At 37.0% G+C, this 13,745-nt stretch overlaps 1 protein-coding gene across 5 annotated transcripts in view; it reads right to left on the bottom strand.

Annotated features, from left to right (window-relative positions):
• LRRC49 (leucine rich repeat containing 49) overlaps nucleotides 1-13,681 on the bottom strand; it is a 129,454-nt gene extending 115,773 nt beyond the window's left edge. Inside the window, exons 1-6 of one of the 5 annotated variants that reach the window (XM_027123497.1) lie at nucleotides 13,369-13,523; nucleotides 13,043-13,141; nucleotides 12,511-12,567; nucleotides 10,192-10,279; nucleotides 5,106-5,208; nucleotides 3,571-3,774 (exon numbers count right to left, since the gene is read on the bottom strand). In XM_027123497.1, the coding sequence (XP_026979298.1) occupies nucleotides 3,571-3,774; nucleotides 5,106-5,179 (278 nt within the window). In that variant the 5' untranslated portion in view covers nucleotides 5,180-5,208; nucleotides 10,192-10,279; nucleotides 12,511-12,567; nucleotides 13,043-13,141; nucleotides 13,369-13,523. Of the gene's footprint in view, nucleotides 1-3,570; nucleotides 3,775-5,105; nucleotides 5,209-10,191; nucleotides 10,280-12,510; nucleotides 12,568-13,042; nucleotides 13,142-13,204 lie in introns of all 5 variants that reach the window. The other 4 variants (XM_027123498.1, XM_027123494.1, XM_027123496.1 and 1 more) reach the window with 4 other exon arrangements.
• Nucleotides 13,682-13,745: the final 64 nt, after the last annotated feature.

The raw sequence follows: 13,745 nt of genomic DNA, 5'->3' as shown, positions 1-13,745 counted from the left end.
GGCTAAACAATACACTACTTAATAACGAAGTGATCACTGAAGAAATCAAAGAGGAAATCAAAAAATACCTAGAAACAAATGACAATGGAGACACGATGACCCAAAGTCTATAGGATGCAGCAAAAGCAGTTCTAAGAAGGAAGTTTATAGCAATACAATCCTACCTTAAGAAACAGGAAACATCTCGAATAAACAACCTAACCTTGAACCTAAAGCAATTAGAGAAAGAAGAACAAAAAACCCTAAGGTTAGCAGAAGGAAAAAAAACATAAAGATCAGATCAGAAATAAATGAAAAAGAAATGAAGGAAACGATAGCAAAGATCAATAAAACTAAAAGCTGGTTCTTTGAGAAGATAAACAAAATTGATGAACCATTAGCCAGACTCATCAAGAAAAAAAGGGAGAAGACTCAAATCAATAGAATTAGAAATGAAAAAGGAGAAGTAACAACTGACACTGCAGAAATACAAAAGATCATGAGAGATTACTACAAGCAACTCTATGCCAATAAAATGGACAACCTAGAAGAAATGGACAAATTCTTAGAAATGCACAGCCTGCCAAGACTGAATCAGGAAGAAATAGAAAATATGAACAGACCAATCACAAGCACTGAAATTGAAACTGTGATTAAAAATCTTCCAACAAACAAAAGCCCAGGACCAGATAGCTCACAGGCGAATTCTATCAAACATTTAGAGAAGAGCTAACACCCATCCTTCTCAAACTCTTCCAACATACAGCAGCGGGAGGAACACTCCCAAACTCATTCTACGAGGCCACCATCACCCTGATACCAAAACCAGACAAGGATGTCACAAAGAAAGAAAACTACAGGCCAATATCACTGATGAACACAAATGCAAAAATCCTCAACAAAATGCTAGCAAACAGAATCCAACAGCACATTAAATGGATTATACACCATGATCAAGTGGGGTTTATCCCAGGAATGCAAGGATTTTTCAATATACGCAAATCAATCAACGTGATACAGCCAACATCGTCATCAATGGTGAAAAACTGAAAGGATTTCCTCTAAAATCAGGAAAAAGACAAGGTTGCCCACTCTCACCACTCTTATTCAACATAGTTTTGGAGTTTTAGCCACAGTGATCAGAGCAGAAAAAGAAATAAAAGGAATCCAAATCGGAAAAGAAGAAGTAAAACTGTCACCGTTTGCAGATGACATGATACTGTATGTAGAGAATCTTAAACATGCTACCAGAAAACTACTAGAGCTAATCAATGAATTTGGTAAAGTAGCAGGATACAAAATTAATGCACAGAAATCTCTGGCATTCCTATACACTAATGATGAAAAATCTGAACGTGAAATCAAGAAAACACTCCCATTTACCACTGCTACAAAAAGAATAAAATATCTAGGAATAAACCTACCTAAGGAGACAAAAGACCTGTATGCAGAAAACTATAAGACACTGATGAAAGAAATTAAAGATGATACAAATAGATGGAGAGATATACCATGTTCTTGGATTGTAAGAATCAACATTGTGAAAATGACTCTACTACCCAAAGCAGTCTACCGATTCAATGCAATCCCTATCAAACTACCACTGGCATTTTTCACAGAACTAGAACAAAAAATTTCACAATTTGTATGGAAACACAAAAGACCCCGAATAGCCAAAGCAATCTTGAGAACGAAAAACGGAGCTGGAGGAATCAGGCTCCCTGACTTCAGACTGTACTACAAAGCTGCAGTAATCAAGACAGTATGGTACTGGCACAAAAACAGAAAGATAGATCAATGGAACAGGGTAGAAAGCCCAGAAATAAACCCACGCACATATGGTCACCTTATCTTTGATAAAGGAAGCAGGAATGTACAGTGGAGAAAGGACATCCTCTTCAATAAGTGGTGCTGGGCAAACTGGACAGCTACATGTAAAAGTATGAGATTAGATCACTCCCTAACACCATACACAAATATAAGCTCAAAATGGGTTAAAGACCTAAATGTAAGGCCAGAAACTATAAAACTCTTAGAGGAAAACATAGGCAGAACACTCTATGACATCAATCACAGCAAGATCCTTTCTGGCCCACCTCCTAGAGAAATGGAAATAAAAACAAAAATAAACAAATGGGACCTAATGAAACTTCAAAGCTTTTGCACAGCAAAGGAAACCATAAACAACACCAAAGACAACCCTCAGAATGGGAGAAAATATTTGCAAATGAAGCAACTGACAAAGGATTAATCTCCAAAATTTATAAGCAGCTCATGCAGCTCAATAACAAAAAAACAAACAACCCAATCCAAAAATGGGCAGAAGACCTAAATAGACATTTCTCCAAAGAAGATATACAGACTGCCAACAAACACATGAAGGAATGCTCAATATCATTAATCATTAGAGAAATGCAAATCAAAACTACAATGAGATGTCATCTCACACCAGTCAGAATGGGCATCATCAAAAAATCTACAAACAATAAATGCTGGAGAGGGTGTGGAGAAAAGGGAACCCTCTTGCACTGTTGGTGGGAATGTAAATTGATATAGCCACTGTGGAGAACAGTATGGAGGTTCCTTAAAAAACTACAAATAGAACTACCATATGACTGAGCAATCCCACTACTGGGCATATACCCTGAGAAAACCATAATTCAAAAAGAGTCATGTACCAAAATGTTCATTGCAGCTCTATTTACAATAGCCAGGACATGGAAAGAACCTAAGTGCCCATCATCGGATGAATGGATAAAGAAGATGTGGCACATATATACAATGGAATATTACTCAGCCATAAAAAGAAACGAAATTGAGCTATTTGTAATGAGGTGGATAGACCTAGAGTCTGTCATACAGAGTGAAGTAAGTCAGAAAGAGAAAGACAAATACCGTATGCTAACACATATATATGGAATTTAAGAAAAAAAAATGTCATGAAGAACCTAGGGGTAAGACAGGAATAAAGACACAGACCTACTGGAGAATGGACTTGAGGATATGGGGAGGGTGAGGGGTGAGCTGTGACAGGTGAGAGAGTGGCATGGACATGTGTACACTACCAAACGTAAAATAGATAGCTAGTGGGAAGCAGCCGCACGGCACAGGGAGATCAGCTCGGTGCTTTGTGACCGCCTGGAGGGGTGGGATAGGGAGGGTGGGAGGAAGGGAGATGCAAGAGGGAAGAGATATGGGAGCATATGTATATGAATAACTGATTCACTTTGTTATAAAGCAGAAACTAACACACCATTGTAAAGCAATTATACTCCAATTAAAAAATAAATTAAAAAATAAAACAAACATAAAGGCCAAAGTCTGCTATTTACTTCCGCATAAGTTATGGCACTGTAAAGCAATAGAAATAATAAAATATACACTTAATAAATGTTACTTGGTTTGAATAATTGTGAGACTAAATCTCATAAAACAAATTATGACTGAATCTAAATCCATTTAAGTAATCTTTCAAAAATTTTAGTCTATTAGTTTCTTAAGTATTATTCGATTTTGAGTTGCCATCTAAACACCATAGGATTCAACGTTCGTCCTAAGTATAATAAACAAAAACTGATCTGCAAAGATTACCTGTTTTTCCCCAACAGAAGGACACGGAGGGATCTCAGAGTAGAAAGCCCACTAATTTCTTCAATCTGGTTATCATATAAATCCAAGAATATTAGCCTCTGCAGATTAGAAATATTTTGGATCCGAGTTATAAAATTGTGTTGAAAGTTCAACAGACGGAGGTGTTCTTCCCCATCGATGACAGGACACACAGTCAGCTTTTGCCTAGAAAACATTTTTTAAAGTTAATAAGGTTCTGATTTAGCAGTCCACCTCCTCTTACAAATACTAATAGTAGTATCTTCATGCTCCCATGTTGTGAGGAGAAAAAGATAAATAGAACCACTTCTTGCCTCCATGAACTAAGCATTGTAGATCTAAGTGTAATTCACTCATATAAAAGCCAGTATACTTTGGCCAGGGTAATTATTAAAATTAAGTCTCATTCTAATTGCATTAAAAAAACTCCAACATTAATTATTTCACATAAAATTAACATCATCAAATACTCAATGTAATTGCCTTCTGCAGTAGCGGTTGAGATGATTCAAAGAACCATGTCACACAACCAGAGAAGTACATTTGCCATCAATCCACTGCTCAGGCATTGCTAAGCTAGGAAGTTTGGTTAACCATTTGCTATCAGATATGCACTGCTAAGCTAAAGGTATGCACAGCAGAGATAGTTTCCCTGCTGGTTATAGTGCTAAGGTAAGGCTGAAATCCTTCATCCACCATTCTACTGCTGATACTTTCCTAGATTTAAAGATGGGGATCAAGTCCTAAACATACTTATGCATTCAGAATTTTTTGAGAGTTTATTTTGTCCCAGGTTCTGTTCTAGGTGCTGGAAATACAGAACTAAACAAAACGCCCAGTGTCTGTGGAGCTTATATTCTAGTGGGAGGAGACAAACAATAAACTTAATAAGTTAAATATTTAATATGTTAGAGGGTGATAAGTGCTAAGAAGGAAAATAAAGCAGAGAAAGGGGCTGGGGACAGTCAGGGTTGAAGGAGTTACAGCTTTGGAGAGGGTGGCCAGGGAAGGCTATCCCTAGGTGACGACACTTGAGTAAAGATCTGAAGGAGGTAAAGACAGTGAGTCTACAGATATGTGGTGGAACAGCATTCCAGGCAGAGAGAACAGCAAATGCAAAAGGCCTGAGGTTTAAGCATGCTTGGTGTATTCAAGGAGCAACAAGGAGGCAGGTATGGCTGTAGCAGGGTGAGTGAAGGAGAGATTAGGAGGCTGTGAGCCAATGAGGTAAAAGGGAACTCAACTGGATAGGGCAGAGAAGCCCATGTGAGGACTATATTTTGAAGTTTTACCTATAGTACTGTTTTAGAGTATAGTCAAGCTCTTTTACATTATATAGATATAAAATTTCTCCACATACCCTTGGAAGGATAAATTTAAAAACTGGTAACAGTGATTATACCTAGGTAGGAGAACTAAATAGCAGGAAAATAAGAGGAGGGAGAGAGACTTTTGTTCCTTTCAAATCTTGAACCATGTCTATAAATTATCTAGTCAAAAAAGTAAGTTGTCCTCACCTTTCTAGGGTCAACCTGTCTGAGTAAAGAATTTTCTCTTCAGAAGAACGTTGGAGAATGGGAAATGATGGCATTGATGAGCTCACCAAATTAATATGATCACCTATTGAAAATGATATACAAATTACTTGATTAAGAAAAACCTTTAAAATCTTGAAACTAAAGTCACCTTATATTTGGAGAACTCCGGCACCTACAAATATCCTTTCTAGAAAATACAGCTTCCATAGCTCTCCATATTTGAAATTAGTTACTAAACTTGAGCTAGTTTCTTTCCTCCTCAAACAAAAACTATGTGTTCTGTGTATACCAAATAATTTTTCTCTTGCCTTATAGATTGGTTGAAAGTATAGAACTACGCTAGTGCTATCTTTATCCCTTTATAACCTGACTCCTAATACTAAAGTTTAACTCTCTTATAACTGAGATGATAGTCCCTCATTACCAGACACGTTTGGGCCAGCACTATGACAGCCCGGCCGGATTCTGGACTTTGAAGGTGTCTGAATGGAAGAATCTCCAAATGCTGATAAGGAGCTCATGGTAGTTTTCATTTTCAGCCCACATAATTCTGTCACATTTGTTGTGGATGAGATGTAGGATGATTTATTACGAGGTGAAGGGCTTATTACTCTTCCATCTCATTCAAAATATCAAAAAATGTATCACAAAGCTACACAATACATGACTTTGCTACAGGAAATACAGAGAAAGTAGTTTTGGATAACAAATGTAAACCTCACATCATCCATTTTTCTTTGTATGTTCAACTACTACTGGTAGAGAATATTGCAGAGACCAAAGTGGATGTCAATAAATCTTGTACACTTGTAGTTAGGCTTGTAGTTAGGGTCCACAAGGTACGTGACACCCCTATGAGGTTTATAGGTTGTTGGTTAGATATTGCCCCTGCCATTAGGTAGCTTTCAATCTAGTGGACAAACACATATGAAATTAATAAACTGTACAGAAAAACATACACAAAATGCAGAATAAAAAAACAATATCTATTTATAATTTCACACATAAATGTGTCTGGTTATTTTTTACTTAAAGAAGATGGTCACAGATGAGTTTTGGGGGAGGTGCATATTAAGATACATTCTAAAGACCTAGAAGAATGTAGAATAGTTAATAAAAGATGCTGGGAAGTTCCAGAAATGAAGGAAGACTTGAGCAATGGGTCAAAGGTACCAGTTTGAACACCAGAAGAAATCAACTCTATTTCCTTCTACAAAGAGAAAATTTCCTAAAAGCAGCAATCGATGCTGATGGGAGTGATAAGCAGTAAAAGAGAACTTAAGGTACCACAGAATTCTACTGCTTAAACTGACCAATAAAGCAAAAAGATGAACCCAAATATAGGAAGCTAACATATTCTTTGGGAAGCCATCTTAAAATCGAGTTCCATATATATCACACTAAAGAAATGTAAAGCAGTGGTATTTGCTAACTTCTCCAGGTATGCAAGATATAAACCAAAGTATCACATACCTCACTTCTTGAACAAAATAATCAGTGCTCACATCCCACTTTTCTGAATATCATGAAATATCAGATAACTAATAATGATGTTCTAGAGTACAAGCATTCAGAATTGAGATCATGTTCATAAATGAACTGGTCTTGTGACATGACCAGTTGCTAACAAGGTACCCAAGCAACCATGAGTCAGTAAACTGATTTGGAAATCAAAAATTGGATGGTTAAAAGAACAAAAACCAGTGTAAGGATTAACTGATTAAGGATTATCTGGTTAGCTAAATATGATAAAGGAAAAACTTCAAACAATAGACAACCTTGATTTCCCTTGTTAGCATCAGAATTAGGTTTTTAAAATTATTTTGTTAAGGCTTCAAGCCATTCCTCAATTTAGAAGGCAGATTTAAATTTAATAAGACTTGGGATATAGAGGCAATAATCAAGGAGTCAATTTCACTTACTTCAGTGAATAAAGGAATTTCATCCTCACACTTTTCAGCTCTTATCATACACAGAAGTCAAAATCACTATCTGCATGATGAACTTACTATTACGATCAGTATGACATACATCATACAATAAATAGCAGGATATGAGAATGATTAGATAGAAAGGCCTTAAAATCCACAAACAAGATACTCTAAATCAGGGGTCCCCAACCCTCAATTGTTAGGAACTGGGCCCCACAGCAGGAGGTGAGCAGTGGGCAAGAGAGCAAAGCTCGAATTACCACGTGAACCACTGCTTCCGTTACCACCTGAATCATGCCCCCACCCCCGACCCCGGCCGGCTGTGGAAAAACTGTCTTCCACAAAACTGGTCCCTGGTGCCGAAAAGGTTGGGGAGCGCTGCTCTAAATGACTGGGAACCAGAGTGACCTGCAATTGAAACATTCACATATTTATGTGGATATATAAACACCCACATATATATACAAATATGTGTGTATCAAACACCCACATTATATGTGGAATGTTTCATCCTGCATATAAACTGCACTACTATGTGGCAAAATTTTAATTGAAGCATTTCCTGTTATTGGTGATTTCATATATCACTATTTAATTCACCAGATATATAGCTTTTGTCTTCCCAATTAAATTTATAAGCTCCTTGAGAAACGGAGCTCATTTTACATTCTTTATATTCTTTGTAGAATCTAAATTCACTAGGCAATCAGTAAATTAACTAACTGATTTTCCATTATTAAGAGTAAATCAGAAATCCATTTTACATATATTATTTCTGTTAAAGAAAATCATATATTCTTGCATTTTAGTATAAAAATGCTGAATGAATTCTTTCATAATTAGGATCTCAAAGTGTTTAGAGGCATAATGGTCTATGTTTGGTAAGAGTCTTCACTGCACGGCACCCTAGATACATGGATGGATAGATGGGTGAGTGGATGGACGGAAAGATGGATGGAGAGATGGGCAGTGGGATGGACAGATGGCTGGCTGGATGTATGGATAATACAGTACACGGTCATATATGTGTCCACTCAGCCTTACCTTTGAGATTGTTTTAGTAACCAAAATCCTGTTTCTATATTTTTCACGATTTATCATGACCTTAAGAGTCAAGCACTGCCTCTTCCTCTCTATAGACATATTTTAGAATTCTTAATTAAGGGATTTAATCAATTAAGGTCTGGTTAACTGAGATTTTACTGTATAGCAGTCCCTGGCTCTGACAAAATCTCAAGGATACAGGGGTTAACACTTAACATTAATATAAAAAGCCTAAAAAAATCACATACCAAGTTTTAGACTAAGTAGCCTAACTAAAACATAGAGTTTCTTTACTTTGGACTGAGAGTACCACTGGTTAATTTATGGTGACAGGCGATTATATATGTCCAATTAATTTTGAAAAATAGAAAAAATAAGGATGAGGTGAAATTAATTATAATAATTGGGTATCAGAATGCAGTCTACTAGATAGAGATTCCTCAACTTTTCCTGATAAACTGCTACTTATAATTTTTCCAAAGTTTTGTGCCTTTGGAAGAAGAGCAGTGAGTACAAAAGTCAAGAAAACAGCTACACACTGTGTGGCCTTCCTTGCATGAAACTGACTGGAACTATGAAGGAGGCACATTTGGAAACAATCAGGTACAAATGTCACAGAGAATGAGTTTGAATAAAATCTTTTAATGTAAAAAATAGGTTTATTTCTCCCTAAAGAATTAATCTGTATTTTATGGGTCATTATTTATGTACAAGAGTTTATTTATCTTTCAGGTTCACAAAATTCAGTGCCGCCATACTATTTCCTCATTAGCAAATATCTAGCAATACTTTAACACTTAAATAAACTTACCTAGCCAGACATACACAAATCTGTCTACCAACTTCCTCCTCTAACTCAAGAATAGCTTGGGAAAAGTATTTAAGTTTTAGAAAACAAATTCAAGATTTATTATCAAAAATGTGAAGGAAATTCACAATACAAACATAAAAAAATTCCTACTTGAGAATTTTCAGGTTCACATCTATAGCTCTGTGCCTAATACAGTGTCTGGCACACAGTACACACTCAGTAGATGCATACTGAATCGAACCAAAAAAGGCAAGACACATGCTTCTTACACTGTGGAACAGCAGTTAGGTTGATGTCATGTCCAGCAATTGACCAAGACAAGAGTGTAGGATATAGGAAAAAGAAAAGTCATGTCAGATTAGATGGGCCCAAGAGGAAAGTCCAGAAGTTACAAAACAAAAAAAGAAAACTAATAAAATATTCAGAATCGCAACATGTTCATGCAGTAGTGAGATAAACAATCTAGAGAGGCCTATACTGATCAGCCCTCTCATATAAACTCCTAGGAGATGGGGACAGTGCTGTATGTAAGGATTCTGTAGTGCTTAACACCAGCACATTACAGAGAGCTAACAGTTGTTGGCAACCAAGTAACAACTCAAATCTTCCAAAGAAAATTTCTCCTTGAATTGAAAAATACATTTCAGAAATATAACCAGATCATATGAGGCTGTGTTTCAAAAGGTGGTCCACAAACCACATCCATCAGAATCACCTGAGGCATTACTAAAACGCACATTTCCAAATCCCACCCAAGGCCTGCAAAATCAGAATGGGGACGGGCACAAGGGAAGGGAAGCACTAAGAATCTGCATTTCTAACAAGATCTTGGGGGATGCACACAAAAGTTTAAGGCCTTTGATATAAAATATCTATAATTATATGCGCTAGTAAGGGAAAGAGGTAGCTTCTTTTCTACTCCTGACTTTCCATTCTTTCCACTGTTTCCTTATTCCTTAAAGATCTGTGTTCCCATACTCCTACCCTCACTAATTAGCTATTTTCCTAGTTCTAAGACATTATTTGGAAGATTCCTTCCCATTCTCTTGTGCAGAACCCACCCCAAACTAAAACACAACAGCTTTTCCTGTATTAGAAATAATCTACTATGCTGTGTATATAAAATCAATTCTGATTTAAACAAATTCCCAATCAATTTGGTAACCAATGAATGATGTCATTTTTAATTCAAGTCTCTTTGGATCTAGAAGTTCAACATTATTAAACAATATTACTTAAAGAAGATAAACCATATCTAATCTCTGCTCTCTGACAATACCTTGCCTACTTGAGTAGTTTCTTTCAAGATCATGTTGTAAGAGTCGACCAGGGAATGATGGCGTTTCTTTATTTAGCTTGAATTCAACCTAAAAAACATTATTTAAGAAAAAAAGTTTTTTGGAGAAAGTAATGAATATAATTATAAAATAACATAAAATAACCAATATATGTTACAACATAGATGAACCTTGAAAACATCATGCTAAGTGAAGAAAGCCAGGCACAAAATGTTACATATTATGTGATTCCATTCATGAAATACTGAGAATAGAAAAATCTATAGAGACAGAAGGCAGATTTGTGGCTTCCAAGAGGGTTGGGAAGGCGGAATGAAAGACTGCTTAATGGTATAGGGACTCCCTTTTGGGTGATAAAAACTGAAACTAGAGAGTGGTGATGGTTGCACAACATTGTGAATGTATTTAATACCACTGATTTGTACAATTTAAAATGGTTAAAGTGGTAAATTTTATGTGATGTGTATTTTAACACACACACACACACACACACACACACACACACACACACACAAATGAGAGTCAGTCTCATGAAGTCAGATGAAACCAGGCTCCAGTCTGAGCTACTTGCAATTCCTCCATACTCTCACCACAATTCAGTGATTACAAGAATCATTTTTTCAAAAGGAAAAGCAAAAAACATACAATAGAAACTAAATTCTGTTAAAAAATATCACAATGTTCTTATCATTAGAACTCCTTTAACAGTCCAATTATAACATAATAAAATTATATATCTAAACCTTCTAAGAAGGGTTTTCTCTAAATTTATTTTAAATTATTTGATAGGAGGACTGAGAAAAACAAAACCAAAACAACCTCTCATGATTAGCTACCAAAACCCCTAAATACATATCATAAAAGTATTATGATGTTTCTCATGCTACTATAAAAATTATAATAGCATTTACATTATATCCTTATGCATTATATGAGCTAAGGTATCTTCTCAGAATACATGTCCACACAAGAGAAAATGAATGGTTTGGAAAGAATCTGGATGAGGCACATAGTTCCTAGAAACATACTATGTATAATAGTGGAATAGGATTTGTCCAATGAAATCAATCAGCAAAGCTTTGGAAGGAATCCATTAGGTCCAATTACAATAAAGAATATTTTCAATTAATCTAGCTAACTACTATTTATTCAAGATAATCAAATGGCCTATTTTCCAAGTGTTTATTTCCAGGTACATAATGTAATCCACAGCTGCCTCCTTGACCAATGGCGTCCTTCCATCCACCTTCCTCACGCCCCTCCTTAGCCTTCTCAGGTTTTTATCTGTAAATTCCGCCCTTCACTTCAGAGTTCCTTCAGTGACGCCTATTTAACAACTTTTTAGGAAAAACCTGAGTTGTGCCAGTTGGAGGTGTCCAAATTGGTCAAAGAAGGAAAATTTGTGTTGTGTCTTGAAACACAGTTGTGGGGGAGGTGGGTGAGTATATCTGACAGCTGAGGTTGGGGCTGGGGGGGAGAACACGAGTATCTCAGAGATCAAATCAAAAGCCAGAAGTTATGGAAATGCCAGGGAGAATATGGGCAAACTGGGAAAAAGAACCTCATTTTCAAATCTTAACTTCTAAATAGCATTTGGCCTAATATATTTCCACTGCCAATCAGTTTTTTTCTGGAATGTTAGATATGTGCCCCCAAATTATCACATTTTATCTATTATAAGTTTCCATCAGTAGTAAGACATGCCATCATTTTACCCACTACTAAGAAGGAAAAACTTTCCCAATTAAACAATGATGTACCATCAGTTTTAAGAAGGGTCCTGATTTAAGAAATGTTTAGATGTCAAAAAAACCCCACCTTACCTCTTGTAATGGATGAAATAAGATTCAGTTTTTAAAAGAGGTGGGTTTTTATTTTTGGCTTTGTTTTGTTTGATTTTTTTAATTGATGTATAGTTGATTTACAATATTATATTAGTTTCAAGTGTACGACATTGAGATTCAGTGCTTTTACAGATTATACTCCATTAAAAGTTATAACAAAACAGTGGTTATAGTTCCCTGAGGTATACAATATATCCTTCTTGCTTATCTATTTTATACATAGTAGTTTGTATCTCTAAATCCTATACCCCTAATTTGCCCCTCCCCCTTCCTTCTCTTCTTTGGTAACCACTAGTTGGCTTTGTGTAGGCAGAAAATACAAATTACCTTTAGATTAGTGACCAAAGTAAATATACTTAAATTTTCCAATTTAGACTCTGCTCTTTAAATCATGCTATTTTGCAGAATATAAAACAATTTATATTCAATTTAAATACAAATCTGCTTAAATCTTACTTTGTTTTTTTCAGGAAGCGATGATGTTTGAATTACCAGATGAAGCCCACAGTTCACCTACAATGTAAAAATTAAACCATAAAATATGTTCTTAACTTATACACACACACACCTCCCCAAAATAGTACACCAAGATATAACAAAAAATTAGAATAAAGCAGAATGCTCGCTTTTTGCTTGTTTCTGGTAAATTATCATGTTCTGGGGACCTGCTGAAAACAATAAAATCACAACTAAGAATTAAAAGGTTTCACTGTGATTTATCTTCCAAAATGTCTGCAGCAATTTAACCCTCTACTTAGCACCTAAAGCTTTTGACACTTGCTATTTCAGGTCTAAGTAAATAGCTCAGTGAGACAGGTGAAGGAGGTGGCGGTGCCAGTTAATATTTTCTTAATTAAAAAAAAAAAAGGAATTGACCGGTTAAAGAAGTTTAAATGAAGCTTAGCCTTTCACAGCAGACCAGCTCCACCTTCTGGGAAGCCCAGATCCTGGACAAGACTTTGAATACCCATCACACAATATTAAATACCCTCCAAGTGCCTTGGTCCAGTCCAGGAATCTCAAGCCTCGGTCAAACAATAGCTTGCGTAGATTCAGAGGTGCTGGTCCCAATAATACAGCCCATCACCTAGGACAAAGACTCCAGTCAGAAAGGACGCTACTAATGGGAAGAAATAGTAGGAGACCCAACCTACGTTGCTCGCAGCCCGGCCAGAAACAGAGCGGTATTTCCCGGGAATCATGGCAGGAGACAGTCCAAGAAGATCAGTTAGGTCTGCCTTAGAAGTGACGCTACAGCACAGATTCAGAGAGAGCGAAAGGGGTCATCTCCCAGGCAACCCGCTCAGGAGTTACCATGGAAACTACCATTTCCGGTCTGGTCCTCCACCAAAGCACTGGCCGATGCCCTCGTTAGAGCCTCTGGTTATATTTGGGGGGCCCAAAACGTCAGCACTTCCTAGTTCTATTTTCCTGGCCTCGTAAAAACAGAGCGGGAGTGTGGAGAGGAGGATAAGACGGGGAAGAGGCCGGCCACCTCGGTAGCTATGACAACCACCACTTCCGGTCCGTCCCTCTTTACGGCTCACCTCAGCTGGGGCCGCGCGAAATTTGTATCCCCCTGCCTGTGGCCACCTGCTCTTAGGGGAAGCTGCAGGGAGGAGGAGGATCTCCGAGAGCCGGGTACTTTCCCAGGTGGGGCCGCAGTTCGGCACTTCCGCCGGCCGGAGGTG

Source organism: Aethalodelphis obliquidens, unplaced genomic scaffold (assembly GCF_003676395.1).
Source record: "Aethalodelphis obliquidens isolate GAN/ISIS:26980383/991018 unplaced genomic scaffold, ASM367639v1 scaffold26, whole genome shotgun sequence".
Lineage (NCBI taxonomy): Eukaryota > Metazoa > Chordata > Mammalia > Artiodactyla > Delphinidae > Aethalodelphis > Aethalodelphis obliquidens.
Note: the sequence above shows the minus strand (reverse complement) of the source record. Positions and strands in the feature narration are given on the sequence as shown.